This window comes from Grampus griseus, assembly GCF_964374135.1.
Source record: "Grampus griseus genome assembly, chromosome: 2".
Taxonomy (NCBI): Eukaryota; Metazoa; Chordata; class Mammalia; order Artiodactyla; family Delphinidae; genus Grampus; species Grampus griseus.
In genome coordinates, this window is record NC_139018.1 from 114,346,233 (window position 1) to 114,368,994 (window position 22,762).

At 36.7% G+C, this 22,762-nt stretch overlaps 1 protein-coding gene across 2 annotated transcripts in view; it reads right to left on the reverse strand.

Moving 5' to 3' along the window:
- Positions 1-22,762, reverse strand: part of MYO9A (myosin IXA) — a 221,325-nt gene that overhangs the window by 21,888 nt on the left and 176,675 nt on the right. For both annotated transcript variants that reach the window (XM_082648185.1, XM_082648184.1), the window contains 7 exons: positions 19,824-19,935; positions 17,823-17,884; positions 12,211-12,403; positions 10,621-10,749; positions 9,712-9,817; positions 8,816-8,947; positions 7,776-7,899 (listed from right to left, as the gene is read on the reverse strand). In XM_082648185.1, coding sequence (XP_082504311.1) covers positions 7,776-7,899; positions 8,816-8,947; positions 9,712-9,817; positions 10,621-10,749; positions 12,211-12,403; positions 17,823-17,884; positions 19,824-19,935 — 858 coding nt within the window. The remainder of the gene's footprint in view (positions 1-7,775; positions 7,900-8,815; positions 8,948-9,711; positions 9,818-10,620; positions 10,750-12,210; positions 12,404-17,822; positions 17,885-19,823; positions 19,936-22,762) is intronic.

Sequence of the window (22,762 nt, forward strand, 5' to 3'; positions counted from 1 at the left end):
GTTAATTTATCTAAAGAAGAGACCTTGTCATTTCTATACCTCCAGCACCTAGCACAAGTGCCTAAAACACAACAGAACTGTTACATTTTTGTTGAAAAAATGAATGAGAATAAATGAAAATGAATCAATAAGTGGGGCTAGGAAGACAGGTCTCATCTGCAGAAGAGAATGGGAAGGAAAAAAAGATGTGTCTAAAGTGTAGTCTAAAATGAGAAGTACCTCTGAAGAAACATAGATGGAACGTAGTCTCATTTTTATTTAGTAAAACTGTAAGTTTAAAAATATCAAATGGATTTACAATACTGAATTGAATTCATGTTTTAACTCTACAAAAATCTTCCTAAAATAATAAAAGAAGGGCTTCCCTGGTGGCGCAGTGGTTGAGAGTCCACCTGCCAATGCAGGGGACACGGGTTCATGCCCTGGTCTGGGAAGATCCCACATGCCGCGGAGTGGCTGGGCTCGTGAGCCATGGCCACTGAGCCTGCGCGCCCAGAGCCTGTGCTCCGCAACAGGAGAGGCCACAACAGTGAGAGGCCCGCGTACCGCAAAAAAATAAATAAATTAAATAAATAAATAATAATAAAAGAAACATAAAACTATGAATACCATAGGACTGTCATAACTTCACTACACATACATAAGGAAAAAGTTCAAGGGAAATATAAGTATTCTAAAATATTAATAGAAAATTGTGATTTTCTTCCTGCTTTTTGCACTTTACCCTACTGTTCAAATTTTTCCACAATGAGCATGAAACAAGTATGTAAATGTGTCTTTTATGTAGAAACACAAGATCTTAGATTTATCAAATGCCTAATTTTAAAAGATATTATATACTGTAAGAGAAAGAAGTAATTCCAGTCATTTGAAAATGATAAATATAAAATAGTTTATCTTCCAAGTTCTGTGAGAAAACAGCTTCTTTAAAAGCACTGAGTACATCATTATACAAAAAGAGCTAGTATTAAGTTTCAAATCTGAATTTTTTAAAAAAGGAGATAAAAGAGTGAAATGAAAATATTTAACAATCGATTTTTAGGATACAACTGGTAGATCTAGCAGCAAAAATTGCATAGGGAGCCACCATCATTTATGCTTGTCTAGTATTCTGTACTTTTTACTCTCTAAACTCTCAACCCACCTGGCTCACTCACTCTGCTGTTTGTAAATCTTCACCTTCTCTTCTCTCACATATAATCCTGTCATCCCAAGATCACAGAATCCTTATATTTCCTTACTTCCTAACTTCTGCCTTTTATTCCCCCAAACCTAATTTTCAGGCCTCTTGAAGAGCGTCACGTCCCCTTGCCAGATATTACTGTAGTTCTTCCACTCCTATGGAATTCTATCTACAAGAATTCCCTACATAACTTTTCTTCCCATTTGTCCACATCTGAGAGAGATGATTTCAAGGCTTCAAAAGAGATGCTTCTTTCACAATTCACAAAAAGGAGCACAAATACTGTTCTCCTTTTGCCTACTCTCCCAAAGAGGTCCTGTGCCTAATCCTCCTCATCATTGGCGCTGCATGTTTCCTGCATGTGGATCTTCAAGTAATGCCTCTTGCTTATCATCATGATCTTTGAAAGAGGGTTCCGGAGGAATAGAAAAAGCAAGGGTCTTCTGTTGTGGTGTTATCAAAGAGAACACTACACGTTCTTATTACAAGAAAAAATTATTAACTGTATGTGGTGATGAATGTTAGCTAAGCTTATTATGATAATCACTTCACAATATATACATATATCAAATCATTGTGCTATACCTAAAACTAAGAATGTTATATGTCAATTATATCTTGAAAAAAAAAAGATTAATACTACAAAAATACTTTCTGGTCAGTACCAGAAACAGTAAGAACACTTCTATATTCTCAGAAAATCTTCATTCTCTGGGTCTGATTCTTATTATGTCAAGTCACCTGAATGTGAACAGTAGACTTAGACAGCATGCACTAACATAAGGAAATGACAGGACCCTTTGCTAGAATCAAGTCCACACTTGGAATATCTTTTTCTTTTGGAGCTCTTCAAAGCTGCCACATTTCAATTGATTCTTAACTTTCCAATTATTAATACTTAACTTCTGGAAGGGCATTTCTTGCTTCTTTTGGTGTTCTCAGTTGCATAGCTTACCCCCACAGATCCACAATGATACAGAATTGCAGGTATGCAAATTTCTAACAGAGACATGCAGGTAAGTTCTTCAATAAGCCTAGATGACGCAAAATTTATAAGTACTGCCAACCACTATGAGCGCCGCAAGAAAATCCTGAAAAGACTTAGAGCAATTTTAAAATTCCAAACTGAGTACATAAAATAGCAACTGATACTATTTTTAAAAATTAGAATGTTGTTTTTAAAATGCTTTTTTTAGAACCCCTGTTCAACTAGACTCATCATGAAGAAAGCACTCCACATTAAAGTTTTGGAAGTACTGCACATTATATGCTAAACTTTGTTTGGCTATGAAAACCTTTGTGTGTAACATCTTTCAAGAGGATAATTTGTGAGGGTTCTATAGATTAGTAAACTTTATTTCAAATTATATTCTTTCAAATTATATTCTTATATTTATTTCAAATTATATTCTTCATATTATATTATCTTCTCATTCTCATATTATATTATCTTCTCATACTAAATCAATACTTATGCTTAGAATTATAACAAAAATAAGTTACAAAAAAAACCTATTTGTTATAGAAGAGGCATAACTGGATGGACTGTGAGCATATCATATTCTGAAATCCTACTCTGGGAATAGCCTAGAGTCAAAGATTATGCTCCATAAATCTAATTCTGTGGAAAGTACATGGTAGCAGAAACATATTTTCAAAATGACATGATCAGGATTCAACCTATTATAGTGATGGCAAATATGATTACTTACAAGTCAAGAGTCTCCTAACTGATATATGGCTGCCAGTCTTGCCCATCTCTAATCCATTCTTCTTTAGAATGCTACCAGTTATTTTTCTAAAAGAAATGATGGTGACATTCCCCTACTTCAAAACCTTTCCATAGCTCCCAAGTGCTTCAAAACGGGAAAATTCAAAATTCTTTTTTTTTTTTTTTGTGGTACGCGGGCCTCTCACTGTTGTGGCCTCTCCCATTGCGGAGCACAGGCTCCGGACGCGCAGGCTCAGCGGCCATGGCTCACGGGCCCAGCCGCTCCGTGGCATGTGGGATCTTCCCAGACCGGGGCACGAACCCGTGTCCCCTGCATCGGCAGGTGGACTCTCAACCACTGAGCCACCAGGGAAGCCCCAAAATTCTTAATGCTGCACATCTGGTTCCAGTCTACCTTCCCAAACTCTTCTGCCACTTCCACACCACCTGACCAGCTCAAGCTACACAAGGCAGTCATTATTCACAGATATCTGTTTCGTGCTTCTTTGCCTCTGGAATTGTCATTCCCCTGTCTTCTCACCATTTGTTAAATTACTACTCATCTTTCAACACCCAACCCAAATGACTTTTCACATTGGCAATAATATAACATACTTTTTGAAAATTCATTTCACTCTTCATTTCAGCAAAGTCACCATTGTATTTAATTATGGAATAGCAATTTTTTCATCTATGAAGACCTGAATACTATTGACTTTGATTAGTTTATTTGTAGTGAATAACCTAAAACTCACTGCTCTCTCCTAGATTCAATTCTTAGATTCAATCCCTTAGATGCTGAATGAATACCAAATACGTCCTAGACACGGTCTTGTTCTTAAGTCTGGGACTAACACCTTTTCTACAGCTAGAGATGCATATGCAATAGGATGTTAAGTGGGATTTTTCCTCTTGTTGCAAACTTGTGGCTAAGATCCAAAGCTGAGGATAATTAAGCAGCCCTTCTTCTAGCTTTAAAGAGCCAAGAGTAGTTGGTACCAGCTTCTCCTCTCAGGGCTTACTGAGAGTTTCATTTTTTTAAATCAATACTGTGATCAATATTCTAACACCTTTCCCTCAATGTAAATCTAAAAAGGCTAAAAAGAAAGAGGGGTTATTGGAATTTCAGGGAAACACAGAGTTTATGAAAAGAGGATATTCCCTCCCCTCTTACAGGAAAACGGCAGTGTCATCACTGAATCCAGAAGGTAAGAATCAAGGTTTGAGTTCATCTAAAAGAAAGGGAAACTGGTATTTCATTCCATTAGGTTGTCTGTATAGGCAAAAGACTTACTGATTTGCAACTCTGTTATATGCACAGGGGAAAAGAGAAGTGGGGAAAAGAGTGTGGTGGGAAGAGTCAGATAGAGAGGTAGGCAAGACTTACCCACCTTGAGTTCTTGGGAACCAAGAGGTATGAAAAATGTAACCTTTCCCCCAGTGTGCTTGTAGGCCCTAGAACTGGCCATGGGAGGTAGATCTGATTGGGTAATGTCTTGAGGCAAAAAAAAGACATACATATCAGAGTCGCACAGTATGAATGCCATCCGTCAGGTTTAGCCAGAAGGTGTAACCAAAGCAAGGGACTGCCAATGCCTATAGCCTTCTGCTCACTGTCAGCAGGGTCAATTGGAGATACCACTTATCTTCATTTAGCCTACTGACAATGAGTTTGAATAGTAGTGCTGAACAACCAAGAATACTGTCACCTCAATACTGGCATATCACGTAGAATTCTGCCTTTCCTATATCACTCCTCTCAGTTTCAACACCAGAGGAAGAAACAGCACAAGAAAGAGGGTGGGCAGGGACTTCCTTGGTGGTGCAGTGGTTAAGAACCTGCCTGCCAAGGCAGGGGACACAGGTTCGAGCCCTGGTCCGGGAAGATCCCACATGCCATGGAGCAACTGAGCCCGTGCACCACAACTACTGAGCCTGCACTCTAGAGCCCGTGAGCCACAATTACTGAGCCTGTGCTCTGGAGCCTGCGAGCCACAACTACTGAGCCCATGTGCCACAACTACTGAATGAAGCCTGCGTGCCTAGAGCCCGTACTCTGCAACAAAGACAAGCCACCACAATGAGAAGCCTGCGCACCACAACAAAGAGTAGTCCCCACTCGCCACAACTAGAGAAAGCCCACACACAGCAATGAAGACCCAACACAGCCAAAATATAAATAAATAAATAAAAAATTTAAAAGAACAAAAACAAAACAAACAACTCTTGGAGTCAGGTATGTTCTGGAATTTCGAAATTAAAAAAAAAAAAACAAGGAAAAAAGGAGGGAGGGCAGAAGTGTATGACAAAAAGAACCTACTCACTCACCCCCAAAGTTTTCAGCCCCAGATTAAGGTCTAGTCTATCCTGGAAGAAAGTGATGAGTACTGGATCAAGCCTGTGGCTGATGTTATAATATGAAGATATAATATGAAGAGAACTAAGTCTTAAATACCGGACTAAGACTAGAGCATTTAAAAATTATGGAATAGTCAAAAGATGCTGTTAAGGTAGTTGATATCCAGTAGAAAAGGGGATTTTGACATGGTAGAGTTGGAAGGCAGTTACTAGATAAAAAGCAAAACTGACTGACATTTATATCCCAGCAAATTGACATCCTTAATGAACTGGTTACACATAGATGGATAGTCTTTGCAATTAGTTTCCATATATATTGGTGTTCCATCTCTCCATTCTTTTTTTTATATGAAATCCTGGTATGAGATCTATTATACTATTATTATTTAAGTCTAGAACCAGTCCATCAATTTGCTCACTACTACTTGCAGCACTGTCTAAAAAATGCTGAGTAGATAACAGTCATACTTCTACGTCTAGGAAGACACCATCAAAGTCACAGATAGAAATGGGCAAATAAGTATTTCTAATGATGGAGAATGCTAAAAACAGTAATAGGTTTTTATGTAATAAAGGAAGAGACTGATGAGAACAAAGCTCACAGAGCAGAAATTTATTTGATACCTTAATGCTTTCAATGTTCACCTTTCAATGATCCAACCAAAGAAGAAATCCACAAAGAGGAAAAACCAGTATATTATAAATGGACATTGTTCAACTGCATGACACAGAGGAAAGAAAATAAAGGTTCTAAAGAAAGAGAGTAAGAGAAAAGCAAGTGAAGGCTGATCAGGAAGTGGGACCTGAATTGGGGCTGCACATGGAGGGTGGACAGGCATGGATGATAGACAGAGCAGAACAACTCCTGGATGGATGAGAGACAATAATGTAAAGTGGCTGTGACACATTGCAATATTAATACATACCGAGACTGAATTGCGGGTAATGCTCATAAATCTAACTGCAATTAGTACAGGTTTCTGGATTAGGAAGGACATGAAAAGGAAAGCAGAAGGTTAGAATGTACATGTCATTGCCCCATTAAAGAGGTTTAATCTTTCAATGGAATGAATATATCTGTCTTCCGCAGCATCAGCAAAAAAGCACAGCTTGTCTACCTGCTTTGAAAAGTAGCCTTATAGTAAAAGGTCTCTTCCTGTCTTCCCTGGATGGGCACTGCTAACTTGGGCCTCTCAGAACTGAGTTCATAAAAATTCATACTACAGAAAGGGTTTTTTTTTTTTTTTTTTTTTTTTTGCGATACGTGGGCCTCTCACTGTTGTGACCTCTTCCATTGCGGAGCACAGGCTCCGGACACGCAGGCCCAGCGGCCATGGCTCATGGGCCCAGCTGCTCCACAGCATGTGGGATCTTCCTGGACCGGGGCACGAACCCGTGTCCCCTGCATTGGTAGGCGGACTCTCAACCACTGCGCCACCAGGGAAGCCCAGGGTTTCACCTTTAAATGGGGTTTCTGTTTTCATTTCCTGGAGAAAAGATTCAGAACGTGTTCTGTGATGAGCTTTATTTAATACCTTTACTGACTGGAGAAATTCTGTGTTTATGTTTGTTTTTAGAGAACACCCTTCATTAACTTAATCTACAGACATTTGTTGTGCACTTGTCCTGTGCCAGGCAGTTTAATAGTAAAGGAAGAAATGGAGTTACTTTAATGCTAACCTAAGTATAAACTACCAAGTATAGAGGAAGTATTGCTGGGCCTCTGCAAAAACATGGGCACAATGATGGGGAAGCCTGTTTCTCTTTAGAGATTTACTGGGGATCTGATTGGGTGTTCACTAATACAATTTTGTTTTACAATTCAGGGGAAGGGTAGTAAATGGGCAATAATTAAACTTTAATGCAACAATAGGTTTCCAGTTATCTAGACCCTACTGATTATTGGTCAGTGTGAAATGGAGTTGTTTATATATAGGTCACCAGTTACAAAGGAAGATATTAAACAGACAAATGGGCAAATGGAAGAAATAAATTATCATTTTTGTAAGGCTTTTTTCAAAACCTAGCAATAAACCCTCAAAGAAATCTTTATTTGATAATAGTAGACTCATAGTGGAGTTCTATATCCTATGACTCACATTCTTGCAAGTGAGTAAGTTCTCTACATCCCAGAACTATTGGCCGGACCACCAAAAGTGACATGGTTGAGGTTGGGAACAGACGGTGGAAGAAAGTAGACTCAAAAGTTAGGGTGGGTTACGTTTTCATAGAAAGGACAGGAAAAGAAAACAGGGCAAATTATTAAACCACCAACATTTTACCCAAATACTTGAGTTTAAAAATTCTTCATAGTTAACTGTATTCTGTGTATATAACTAAAGACAGCTCAAAGAACAAACATGAGGCATACATAGTACCCTGAGATAAGGTGACTTTTTTTTTTTTCACTTGTTCCATGTGAAAAAGATTCGAAGAATAATCTCTCTCTACATATCATAATATGTACTTAAAATCTGAGGAAGGCTCCCATTTCCCCCTGTGATTCCATGTCCTGCATCTTACCATTGATCTACGAATCAGTGACAGCCTGGTCTTTGCCTTATTCTCAGCAAATTCCAGGCTACTGATGTCTTTGAGACGAGCCTTATATTTATTCATTTGTTCCACAACAATCAGCTCCACACAGCTGAAACAGGAAAAGAGAAAACTATTAAGTGCTGAAGTCAATCAAATAAATTGTCAAATCAAATAAATTGTAGCACCCACAGACTATTTTTCAGCTAAGTGTGGTAGATAGTTGGAGGATAAAAGAAAAATCAACATCCCTTATTTTATGAGCTCAGAGACAGGGTTTATAATGGTGGTTCACAACTTTGGCTGCACTTTAGTATCCATCTGAGGAGCAGTTGTAAGTCCCAATGCCTAGGCCACACCCCCGACCAATTAAATCACTCTCTGGGAACGGGACGCAAACACTAGGCTTTTTTGGGGAAAGCTCCTTTTGCAGAAAAGGTTAAGAATCACCACTCTAGAAGGAAATCAGAGGTCCATGAAAAAAGGGCAAGGTGAAATACAGGAATATTGAAGTATTAAGACCAAAGGGATTCGGAGCCATAAGACTACAGTTAGACTAGATTACAGGAAAACACAAAGTATATGTAATTTGGTAAAATGGTATTTTAAAATACATTTGGAAACTATAATCATTCCTAAAGAAAAGCCAAATTTAAAAAATAAGGCCCTTCAAAACAAATGATGCTTAGTTGAATAGAACCTAAAGGAATTTTTCATCTTCAGCATAAAAAAGCCCAGTGGCACCTAGCAATCTTATTAAAAACATATGAACTTAAAAAAAAAAAAAAATCATTTGCTAGGGGAACTCCCTGGTGGTCCAGTGGTTAGGACTCTGTACTTCCACTGCAGGGGGCCCTGGTTCGATCCCTGGTCGGGGAACTAAGATCCCTGCAAGACATGCAGCATGGTCAAAAAAAAGAAAAAGGAAAAAAAAAGAAATCATTCACTATGTTTGATATCTGGATAAAGTGACTACACTGACTCAGAAGTCCCTGGGGTCTTGCAGAGGTGATGGTGACTGGCCTTACGTGGTAGTCTTACTGATGTCCTGCACACTTTGTAGTGGGTCGATGGTGTCAGGGCAGCGGAGAATGCAGGGTGCAAATACAATGGCCAAAGCATTAGCAGACATTCGATTAGTGTCTTCCTGTAGAGCAATCCTAAGAAACAAAAAAAACAAGTGAAACTAGGATGAAAAAGGAAAATTGCAGGGAGGTAGGCAGAAGAGATGAGAGAAAGAAGATCAATGACATCAACTGCATAGTACTGGAAAGATGTTCCTATCAGTTGAAGGAAGATACTGTAGACTTTTCCCAAATCTGTTCCTTTGCCTCTGGAAAGTGTACTTTTACTCTGTTCCTTGAAGCAATTCAGGCAAGCAGAGAGCTGATCAAGGAAAAATTTGTGACTCACTGCCCCAGGTCACTGTTACTAGATGAACATGTCTACAGAATGTAGACACTTTAAGGCATTTTCAAACAGTCATATAAGATATGTATCCAAAGAAAAAGGTGGCTTTCTTCCCAACTATTGCTAATATTTACAATCAGAAGAGAGAGACTACCCCTGAATTGTCTTTTGTCAGTCAATTCCTGAGCTCCGTCTGAACCCTCCTCCTATGAATTAGGTTATGTCAACAGACACACAGCCTTTCTAGCTCGGGAGTTAGATAACAGGCTAGGCTACACAGCGCCACCATGAGACTGAGGTGTTACATGGCTCAAACAGGGCAGAGAAGCACCTGCCATGCAATCTAACCCAGCTGAGGATTTCTGCTCCAAGGAATCATAACCACCTGTTTGAGGCACTGACTTTATCAACAGGAAAAAAAAAGATCTGTCAGTTTTTCATACAAAGGAGCTCTTCATTTATTTAAAAGAATCCAAGAGAAACTGTTAAGTGTTCCTTTGTTTCTTGAAGTTACCTGACTAGATGAAAGATGAGGCGTTCCAGTGTATTGAGATGAGTTCGGGAGAGCTGGTCAATCACAGAGTATACACCACGGATTGTCTCTTTCCTCTCCTGAAGGCCTGAAAGCAGTAAGAGCAGCAAATAAGAATGAATATCCTCTCTTATACACTACATATTCCTTCTGGACAGACCCTAGGTAGCAAGGGCGACTGGCTCTAGGGTTGATTTTTAGGAGTTTTAGCTATACCTGTATAGCAGAAGAACAACTCACAGTTACCACTAATCTCCCTTTGCTTGAGTTCTATACTCTCTAAGCAGTCTCATGAGTTTTAATCTATAGCCCAGTAATTCTTGATTACAGCAAGGGGCAAGAGATGCCCTAGTTTTTCAGGCATTTTGTGGCAAACCAATTCCCCATTAAAATTAATAAATTGTTATATAAGTTATAAATCAGTCTTATGGGAATTGAGGAGTCAGGCCTCAGGGCCTAAACACTTGTAGGTAGGCCTTCATCAATATCCTACACATCTGTAGCACTGAAAAACTAAACCAACATGTTAGGCATGGCTTAAAATAGACAGCCAACTTTACACTGAGTTCTTGCCTAGATTCACAATTTAAATGAATATAAATCTCCTATTTAATTTTTAAATTTGTTTATAACCTTAGTCTTTCAATCTCTTTGTAAGAAGCAACTAGGTGACCTGCTCAGAAAGTTTTTAGGACACTGACCTTTTAATGAGTTTCTAAAAAAGTTAACATTTGAAAAGGTGAGAGTTCACTGGCAGTTTTGTACTGACTGTATCATTTTTGGATCTATATGAACTAAACCAACTGAGAGGACGGCTAAATAATCTAATATGAAGATGGCATTCCTTTCCCAAGTGCAGGCCTTCCCTGAACCCAGGAAGCCTGTGCTTACCCATAGCTCGAAGAAATTCCTCATAGAGTTCAAAGGTCATGAGTGGATTGGGCAAATCACGAAGCCATTGTTTGAATACACTTGCAATGACGTGTATGTTATAGTCATCTAGGTTTACATTCTCAGCATCTATTCAGAGACAAGAGTTAGATAAGAAAGCCAAAACATGCAGAGAGTCAAATAATTCACTTTAGAAACTATCATGACTGAAAAATGCCTTCATGTTCTTAATCAGACTATCTTCTACAATCTAATTCCATGCTTTGGAACAGTGCTCCTACTGTGGTAAAGGAACAGTTGTTGTTTGTTGGTTGTTTTTCAAATGTCGCGGACTGGTAGGTGTGTAAAATAAAAGATCACAAGTTTTCATGTCAAGGCACTGTTAAATTGCTATGAATGTTTCTAAATGCTTTTTCTCAATTTCTGTACTTCTCTTGTGAATTGGTCTGTGAATGATACTTCTAGTAGTGATGCTTCAGATGACAAACATAAAAAAGGCCCAAAGGACAGTTTCTAAAAGTCATACTGATTTTAAGTCATTTTCAGAGATGAAATGACAGTGATAATTGAGCTTAGGAAATGTAAAGAAAATCTTTACTCTGCTTCACTTATAAACTCCCTAGGGTTATACATGAGATGACTGGGATGACATAGGATGAATGATGCCTGTGGGTAGATTCTTGGTGACACAGGGACAAACTTTGCACCTATATGTGATTCAAAAAGATCTATTCCTGGGAATTCCCTGGTGGTCCAGTGGTTAGAACTCCGTGCTTTCACTGCCAAGGGCCCAGGCTCAATCCCTGGACGGGGAAGTAAGATCCCACAAGCCATGCAGTCCGACAAAAAAAAAAATCTATTCCTTTCTAATAGTGGTGAAGAGTAGAAGTTGAACATAAAGCCAAAGTCAAACCTCTGCATACATTCCAGGACTGAGGCTAGAGCTCTACACAGATACATGTTCAGTTCACTACTTATCCATTTAAATAACTATGTCATCAATGTAGGAAGGCAAGAATATGCATCAGAAAGAGCACCACTTGGAGTCAGAATAACAGAGACTAACAGGCAATAGTTTAGATTATGGGTTAAATGCCAGCTTTGTCACTTATTGGTGGTGAGTCTTTGGGCAAGATCCTGTGTAAGCCTCAGTTTCTTCATCTGTAAACAGGGATAATAATCACTGTTTGGGAAGATTAGTACAAAGATCTGTTGTGAAAATTAATACAAAAACATCAGCACAGTGCCCTGCATCTCATCAACAGCTCATTATTCAATTTCCCTGAACCTAAATTTTCTTCTTTGTAAATTAAAGACATGATCTTACCAGACTGTTAAAAAAAGATTAAATGAGATCTGTCTGAAGTACCTAATAATGCCTGTACAAATGATATGCAATGTATGTTTGCTGAATTGACCACATAAAAACAAAGACTCTTTTGAAAGCTACAAATGATAAAACAAGCACCACAGAAAAGACTGCACTCTTCTGGCTGCAAGAAAATGATCAACATGTGATGAAAGCTAAGAGCATAAGATGACCTATTTAAATAAAATTATTTGGTCTTGATTTAGAGGGCACTATCTTACCTGTATCTAGACCTTGTCGAAGCTCCTTGATTTTATTAGTTGAACCAGACTTTCGGTAAATACCTTCTGTGTATAATCCATGCATTTCAATGTAGTTTATAAGTTTTTCCACCACCAAAGGAACAGTTCGGTCTTCACTGGTCAAACGGGATAATTCAACCCCAAACTGTCGAGATGATAGCTCTGGATCATACTAAATGAAAAATAATTTTTGTTTCCAAATACATTCAAACATTGTTAAATATATTTATCCAATTCTTTAAGAGTAACTACTTTTTATTTTCCTCAAGTTTTACAAGCATAGTTATGAAAGCTGGGAGGAAAAGGAATTATGATAAATGCTGAGAGTAAAAATATATGAGCTGTTAGTTTCAATCCTCTTCCACTAGGAATCCTCCCGACCCCTGCCAAATAATGGGGCAGAATGGAGGCAGTGGCAACTGATTACTGTTTCCCTTTCTATTAAAAAAATCTCTTCATGTAAAGATGGGATGTGGGCAAAGGAGAAAGGGGATAGACTTTGTATGTTAAACATTCACCAAGTACCATTTGAAAATCTGTTGATTTAAAATTAATTAGTTGTCACTAATTTCTGAAGCATAAGAACGCTTCGGTGTTTATGTAAACTTAAGGGAAGTTTAACTGACTATTGATGTCATAGCTAAAGGCAGAGGCATATATTGTCACTATATGAATTAGGTTATTTCATATTTGCAACTAGATTATAGCTGGGAATAGGAATATCACCTTTCTATCTCAGAGGGTTATTGTAAAAATTAAGTTACAGGTGAACATACAAAGCACAGTATCTGGTATATGGCAAATGCTTAATAAATTGTTAAAAGAAATAAAATAATGTTTGCTGCAATAATTAAAACAAAATAACTTTAGCCAATCTTCTTCCTATTACTAGGACACACACATGCACACGTATAATCTATTTATTTAAATGTTATGGCTATCCCTAGGGCATTGGGAATATTAATAGTAAGACTTGTGAAAGCAAAAAAATAAAATTCTTGAAGGTATTAAACAAAAACTTCAAAATAGTTTTATTTGAAACCAACTAATCTAAAGCAAACATGCTAAAAATTTCTATTTCTTGAAATTAAGGGAAAAATTAATTTTACTATTCTCAACTGAGAAAAAGTGAACTCTGAGTTCTTATTGTAAAATCAATATATGTTTTTAGTTATTTTCTTTTTTTTCTTCTGCGGGAAGGGGTGGCAGGGTGTCTTTAGTTATTTTCTGTCCAAAGTAATTTCCTTGTATATTTTAAATAAAGCTTTATTGAAGTATGACACATATATTAAAAAGTATATAAATCGTTAAGTGTATAGCTTGACAGACTTAGGCAAAATGAATGCACACTTCTTACCAGAACCCAAATCAAGAAATAGAATATAACCAGCAATTATCTCCCTCTCAAGACCCTCCCAACTACTATGCATTTCACCTTTCACAAATAACCAGTATCTGTATTTCTATCACTACAAATTAGTCTTAACTGCTTTTGAACATTATATTAATGATAACATATAATATGCATTCCATGAGTTAAGTTTCATTTATTCTTGAACTTTATTTATTTTTGAATAATACAGTATGTATTCTTGTTTCTGGCTTCTTTCACTCAACATTATGTTTGTGAGTACCAACAGTTTAATCTCACTGCCATATTGTATTCCATTATACAAATATACCACAATTTATTTATTCATTCTACTGTTGATGGACATTCAGGTTTCTTTCAGTTTGGGGATACTTCAAATAGTGCTGATATAAATGTTCTTTTGTCTTTTGGCACAGATATCTATGTATATATGTTGGGTATATATCTTAGAGTGGCACTGCTAAGTCATGAGAAATGCTTATGTTCAGGTTTGATAGGTACTGCCAAATAATTTCAAGAGCTATTAGGTTAACTCAAACTCCTACCAGTAATGTATGAAAGTTCCAATTGCTTTATATCCTTGTTAAGATGTTCTTCATTTTAGCTATTCTAGTGGGTATATACCTCACTATGATTGCAACTTGCATTTCCCTGATGATTAGTGAAGCTGGTCACCTTTTCATAGGTTTATTGGTCATTTGCAAATCCTCTCTTGTGAGGTGCTTGCTTAAATTATGTGCTCATTTTTCCACAGAGTTGACCATCTCTTTCTTACTGACTTGTAGATGCTTTTTAGATATTGTAGATCCAAGCTGCAAATATCTTCTTCCACTCCGTGGTTGATTTTTTTTTTCTTTGAATAGTGTTTTTTGAAATTTATCTAAAACTTTTTTTGTATTTATTGAGATGACCATATTTTTTTCTTTATTAGTTCAATGTGGTGAATTACATCAACAGATTTTTGAATGATTTTTTCAAAAAAACTGATTTTTTCCATAAACCAACTTTGCATTTATGGATTAAAAACCAACTTTATCGGGCTTCCCTGGTGGCGCAGTGGTTGAGAGTCCGCCTGCCGATGCAGGGGACACGGGTTCGTGCCCCGGTCCCGGAAGATCCCACATGCCGCGGAGCGGCTGGGCCCGTGAGCCATGGCCGGCTAAGCCTGCACATCTGGAGCCTGTGCTCCGCAACGGGAGAGGCCACAACAGTGAGAAGCCCGTGTACCGCAAAAAAAAAACAAAACAAACAAAAAAAACCCCAACTTTATCATGAAGTCTTTTTTTTTTCATCTGTCATTAGCACAGATTCAATGTACTAACATTTTGGTTAAGGCTTTTACATCTAAGCTTATGATACAGCCTGAACTGAAATTTTCCTTTATCCTTTTCATGATTGACTTCAAGGTTTCACTATCTTCATTCGTCAATTTGGGAAAAAAGTACTGAAGTATTTACTCTTTACCATTCTCTGGCAGAGTCTGTAAAAGACTGGTGGTGTTTCTTCCTTAAACACTGGGAAATATTCAATGGCAAAACCATCTGGGCCTGAAGATGTCTTTGTGAGAAGCTTTTTCAATTACAGATTCTATTTTAATAGATATAACTCTTTAGATTTTGTATTTTTCCTTGACTTAGTTTAACTTAGTTGTGTTTTTGTGGGAATTTGCCCAATTAATCTAAAATGTCAAATTTATTAGCATCAAGGTGTCCATAATAGCCTTTTATTTTCCTTTTAATGTTTGCAGTATCTGTGGTGTATGTTTTTCTTCTTGTGAATGATTGGTTTTTTAAAAATTCTCTTTATTGATCACTCTTGCTAAGAGTTTATGCATTGTCTTTTCAAAGAACTAAAATTTAGCTTTGTAGCTTTTTATCTTTTGTATAGATGTTTTTCATTTCATTTATTTATCTTTATTATCTTCTTTCTATTGCCTTTGGGTTTAATTTGCTGGGTTTTCTTTTCCTACCTTCGACAGATGGAAGTTTACAAAATTTCTATCCTTGTATCCTTTCTAATGTGTATTATAATGTATTGTACATTAATATATTATTAATGTATATTAATATATACTTAAAGCTATAAATATTCCTCTAATCACAAATTTAGCTATACCCACACTTTTGTTGTGTCATACTTTCCTCATCATTTCGTTCAAAATATTTTTCCATTTTCATTTGAGGATTGTCTAGTTATCTTTATGTTGATTTACAGCTTAATTTTATTCTGGTCAAAGAATATACTCTCAAAATATTCAATCCTCTGAAATCTGTAGGGACTTGCTTAATGGCCCAACATATGATCAATTTTGTCAAATGTTCCATGTGCAGTTGAAAAGACTGTGTATTCAGGCAGTTGTAAGATGCAGGGTTCAATACATATCAAGTAGATAAGTTTTTTTTTTTTTTTTTTGCAGTACGCGGGCCTCTCACTGTTGTGGCCTCTCCCATTGCGGAGCACAGGCTCCGGACGCGCAGGCTCAGCGGCCATGGCTCATGGGCCCAGCCGCTCCGCTGCATGTGGGATCTTCCTGGACCGGGGCATGAACCCGTGTCCCCTGCATCGGCAGGCGGACTCTCAACCACTGCGCCACCAGGGAAGCCCCATTTTAAATCTTTTTATCGAGCATCTAAACATATTAATTAAAAATTTTTTAAGTACATGTGTGAATTCAGTAATGGGTCATCTATGAGTCTACAGATACTGTCTGTTTATTTCTTAGTCTCATTTCTTAATGTCTAATTTCATATGTGAACAAATTGTAAAGGCTCTCAACAATGTTACCTCTCTTTAGAGAGAATTCATGCTATTCTCTGTAGGTGGGTAGCTAGAAAAAGGAAGAGATCATCTTAATCCAATCAAGGACTGCCTTGCAGTTTTTATAATACTCAGTTGATCAATGCTATCAATGCTTCATCCTCCTTCCTGGGGTATACCTCTTCACAGGTCTCACTGAAGAGTCTAGAGTATTGACTAGGGTCCTTTTTCAAAGGTGGGTCATCCAAGTCCAATTTTTCTCTCTTTGACACTGTGAGACTGCAAAATACTCTTAATTTGCTTTTCTGTTTAGCTTCTTAGCCTCTTGCCCTGTGCAGCTTAAGAATTCAGAAAACGCCTTGAGGGAAAAACCTCTGAGTTTCAGGCTCACTTCTCTATATGTTCGGATCATGGTCCCTCAAGTCCTGGCAATCCCAAACTCCAACTTTTGTCTCTATAACTCTATCAGATTTCTAAGAGCACTGATGGCTTCTCTGACTCTTAAGTGTGGCCCTCTGCCCAGAATCTTGGTTTCCTGCCCTACAACAAAAATTGACAAACTCCCAGTAGGAGAGAAACATCTCATAGATGTAGATTCACCAATCTGTAATTCTCTTCTCTGTAGGATCTAGGCCCCTAAATTCAATTTGCCTGGGCAGCTTTCTAATGCTAGGCAACAGACTTTTTTCAGCTGTTCTCAGCATGAGCATGAATATTAGTCTGCCAGAAGCTACTTCGTCTTAGCTGGAAGCAGATGCCCCACCTTCGTTGTATTTTAAGCCCTTTGTCAAATTTCTCTTTGTACTTTGCCATGTTTGTCTACTAATTTGGAACAGATGCAAACTATATACAAGGGCTGTAAACATGCACACACATTTTATTATAGTTCAGATTTGCATAGTATTGTTAAAATTATATGTGACTAATAAATAAGAAAATGTGATTATACACCAATAAAAGCCTGAAATATTTCCAAAATTGTTGCTTCATTGAAGCATAAAGGTAGCAGAGTACATGTTCAGTATCTTTTAGATCTGTGTATCCAAGTAGAAATATGTAAAAACACCAACTATGCTGGTGAATTTTACTGTTCATGTTAAAATCTTTAATTGTAGCCTACCACTTTCAAGACAATTTCTAGAAACACTTATGAGTGTTTAAAGAAGTAGGAAACCTTTAAAAGAAGTGTTTTAATAAGTTGTCGGTTGTGAAATCAGTTTAGTAGTTCCCATGTAGTAAAGGTAAATATAGTTCCAGGAAAATTGATTCAGTTATATATACACATCCCTCTATATGTGTATGCTGGATTATGATATAAAATGTATTTCTTACTGTGATTTGTGGCCAAAAAGTTTGAAAACTGCTACTCTATAAAATCATCAAAGAGGCCTTGATTTCTTTCTACAAGGCACGAAAAACCAACAGACCTGTTATTTATTACTCATAGATGATAACTTCTTACCTTTTTAGAGCACTTGGCTGTGGTTTTCAGACAGCACCTCTTATGACAAGCATACTTGCATACTGAAAAATAGGTTAAGAATGTAGCATTTTCAGAAGTCTGTACATCAGTGACAAGAATTTAGTAAGTTTACTGCTTTATTCTGAGCATAAATTTTTTCCTTTAAAGCTGAGACTGCTATAGTATCACATACATATACTTTGTATGGTATTAGAATGAAAAATTGTCTTAATTCATTCACTTCAGAAAAATGAAGTTGAAAAACATACCTAAAATTTCTAACCACTGTCTATGAGAAAGCTTTTTATTCTTTCAAGATTGCCCACCCCTCCTCCCATGTCCCCACCATATTCCAGCAGAATATGTATCTCTGTGGTCTGATTCACAAACTAGTGCTCATGTTCCCCTCTTAAATTTGTTCTACGATCTGCTAAAATGAAAGAAATACCTATTAAGAATCATTCCAATGGGTAAGAAAAGCATTACTGTCAAAGACCTTTACTGAAATAAAAACAAATTTGGTAGCACACTAAGATATAAGAAAGGCCTTATTTACTATCCTAGAAGGTCCAGAATAGAGCTCTGAGGAAACAGAACATAAAGAATATCAGTAGTGATTGGGAAGATGAGATAAGGAAGAAGTTAAGAGCAGAAATAATTTCTCGGAGCAGGAGATAACAGGGTGGCTAGGCAGCAGTAGGTGCGAAGGGCACGCTGAGAGGAGAATATGGAGAAACTACTTGGCCTACACCATTTTGGTACACCAGCTCTGGCTCCTGCACATCAACACCTGAATATCCTTCTTGAGCTTCTAAAGCATGACTTGAGGGGTTTTCAAAGCCAAGATCAAGGAGGGGAGACCATACCATTGTACTGGAGAAATCACCAGTATAAGCACAAAAAAAGTTAGTTAATGCTGTTAAGAAATCAAACCAAACCCACCCAAGTCATTAAAAAAAAAAAGCAGATTCTTTGTATTTTCAGTTTCAGATCACAGAGAAAATCATACCAAACCTACAGGAATCAGACTAACATTAAACAGTCAAGTACATGGCAAACTACTCCCAATTTCACTTTCACTGCAATTTTTTTAGACTACTGATAATAAAACAAAAAGAAAACCACTTTTGAACCATAGAACAAATGAACATATCCAGCAATATCCAAGTGCTGATTTCACTATGGTGAACATGATTTCCATCCTTGTCATACTGGACACAACCCTTCCTAATATTTCTTTTATTCAGTTCTGGCCCACTAGTAAACAAAGACTCACAAAATTATTAAAAGCACCAGGATAGATGTATGGAATGACAGGAGTAGACGCTAAAGACCCTCTGTAAGCCAGAACCAAGCTGACCCACAAAAAATCTCCACTCACATTCTAGGATTTAAAGGTTTTGATAAAGAATTATAGTAGAAAAAAGTACCTTTCTGGTTATAATCTAAGAATTTGTTCATTAATTCATCCAATCATCTATAGGTCCATCTACCCGATAAATATTTACTAAAACTTATAATGTGCCAGAACTGTTCTGTATACTTCTAGGTATACAGAAGAGACAGATAAGTTTCCTGACCTTACAGAGAACACATTCTAGTGGGACAGACAAACAAGAAAACAAATGAATACTTAACATCATCTTGGGTGGTGATAACTACTATAAAGACTAGAAAAGCTGAGTAAAGGGATAGAGAATTGGGGGACAGGGTGGCATTTTAGAAAGGAGGGTGGAGACATGAATCAACTGAAGTAGTATGTCATACTAACATCTGAGAGAAGAGCATTTCAGATGGAGTGAGCTGCAAGTACAGTAACCAAAGCACACCAAAATATCTTATTTGCCAACAAAGAGTAGGTAAAGGGAACTATAATGAGAGATGAAGTTAAAGAATTAGGGAGTGTGAATTATTCCTTAATGTTAAAGAAGATTTAAGAAAACTCATGGAAACAGAAATATCAAGTGGTTAAAAAATTCCTCAAAGAACTCTCATACTTACATTTGCAAACAGAGGCTCGGTCCATTATCCATATCAAAGAAGAACAGTACTCACAGTATGTAGGGATGCTATACTGGGTGGCTTTAAAGATGTGACCATTGTGCTCTTCTACCTGAAGGAAAAAATACAGCTATCTATGTTAAAGCCAACACAGTAAATGCTGCCCTAACATGTCGGGCAGTGGGAAATCCTTCAATTCCCTGTTGTCTTCATTGGGTACTTATTCCAGGAGGAGAATTATGATCTGAGAAATAAAATAAAGGTAAAATACATGATCCCTGCTTTCAAAAAGTGAACAATCTAGTACAGACAAAAACAACTTATATGAAAATCAGAAAACAATGCTATAAACATTTAAGAGCTGTCTTACGCAACTCTGAATTGGCATGTTAAATTAAAAGCAGCGGTTCTCAAATTTTTATTTTTAATCTCAAGAATCTTTCACACTTCTGAAAATTACTGATGATCTCAAGATACTTCTATTTATATGAGTTAGAAATTAAAACTAAAAAAAATTTAACTATCCAATTCACTTAAAATTATCATTAAACATATTCCATCTTAACATAAGTAACATTTTAATGAAAAACAACTGTATCTTTAAAACACACAGGGCTTCCCTGGTGGCGCAGTGGTTGAGAGTCTGCCTGCCAATGCAGGGGATGCGGGGTCGTGCCCCAGTCCGGGAGGATCCCACATGCCGCAGAGCGGCTGGGCCCGTGAGCCATGGCCGCTGAGCCTGCGCTCCACAATGGGAGAGGCCACAACAGTGAGAGGCCCACGTACCGCAAAAATAAATAAATAAATAAAACACACAAAAAAAGTAATGACAAGAGGGGTACTGTTTTACATTTTTGTAAACCTCTTTGATGTCTGGCTTAATAAAGGACAACTGGATTCTCATATCCACTTCTGTATGCAATCTGGTGGCAGTATGCAATTAAGTTTGAAAAATATGAAGAAAATTCAGCTTCATACAGATATGAAATTCGAAAATGGAAAAATGATTTAATTGTCCTTTCAGAAAATGACACAATATTAAAACTCTGCAAATGGTAACTTAAAGGTTAATTGAAATATGGAATCTAAAACCACACCAATCAACTCTTCATATTCTGTAACATTAAAATCCATTGTTCTGGACTTCACTAAAATTTACAACTTTTACTTCAAAGTACCATTAAGAAAATAAAAAGATAAACCACAGACTCAGAGAAAATATTTGCAAATCGTATATCTGATAAAGGACTTCTACCTAGAATACAGGAAGAACTGTATTAATAAGAAGACAACTCAATTTTTTAAATGGGCAAAATATTGAATAGCCAGTTCATCAAAGAAGTATAAATGGCCAAGAGGCACATGAAAAGCTGCTCAAATCATTAGTTACCAGAGAAATGCAAATCCGAACCATGATGGGAAACCACTTCATACCCTCTAGAATAGCTATAACTATTAGACAAAACCAACTATTGGTGAGGATGTGGAGAGACTGGAACCCTCAGATATTTCAGGTGGGATTATAAAATGGTACTGTTACCATTTTGGTAACTATATGGTATAGTTCAAATACTGAATCATTATGTTGTACACATGAAAGTAGTATAATGTTATATGTCAATTATATCTCAATTTTTTAAAATAAATAAATACATATATACACACATTTACACATACATACATATATTTAGGGGAGTATTAGTAGTCATTTTTGTCTTAATTAATCAAATAACCAACTAACTAAATGAAAAAGATCTAACTCACAGTTCATCCATCCCACAGCTTTATAATATGACCTTGGCTCTGTGATGTCTCAAATATTTCCAGATATTGACATTTTATCACACAGATATCCTTCTATTTAATGAAACTGTAAATCACACACATGCACATTATTTTCCTCTACTGGAACTCTTAATATTAAGTTAGTTTCATTAAAAAATGACTTTATTCTAAATGGATCAAAAGGTACAAAATAGAATACAATGAAAACCTTTCTTTCACCTCTGAATTCCAACTGTTTAGTTCCTCTTATAGAAATAATCACTGATACCAGTTTCCTGTGCATACTTTCAGATGTTGTGTGTATGTGCGTGTGCGTGTGTGTGTGTGTGTGTACAGTTATAAACGTATTTTGGTTTTTTAAAAATATACGAATAGTAGCTTTCTATATAGTGTTTGACTCTTTGCTCTTTTTAATTAATAAAACATCTTAAAGAATGGTTTCTCTTACTTTAATGCCAATCAGTATTATATTATATAGATGTATCTAATTTATTTAACCATTTCCTTACTGATTTAGGTTGTTTTCAAAACGTTTATTTATTACAAATTCCTCTTCAATAAAGAGCCTGTACATGTCAGTGTGAACAAATTGATATATCCACTGGATAAATTCCTGTATGCGGAATTGCTGCGTCAAAGGTTTTTTGGTTTTGTTTTTAATATTTTTAAGGTTTTTAATACACCATTATTAAAGTACCTTCTCCAAGAAGGTTATGCAAATAACCCCATCTGCAGTATTGAAAAAAATCTATATATTTCTTTATCTTTCCAAACTAGGTAACTAATTTAACTTTGCTCATAGATGGACAAAGTAGAAAATCACTGTTGTTTCATTTTAATTTGAATACTATTAAGTATAAACATTTATTCATATATTTCTTAACATTTCTTTCTATGGCCTGCACTTATCACAGGCCCTGAAATATAATAGCAGTTGAATTAATGAATTTTCTTTTTTTTTAATGTCATATGCTTTACTCATTTTTATCTCAAGGTATTGTTCTTTTCCTCATTGATATGAAAAAGATTATTCTTATAAGGCTTAAAATGTATAGAAGGCCTAAACACTACCTGTTAAATAACAGGTGCCTTCCTGTTACTCCTCCACCTTCCCTACGCTTTACTTCATACACAATCTCAAAAATCCTCAGTGG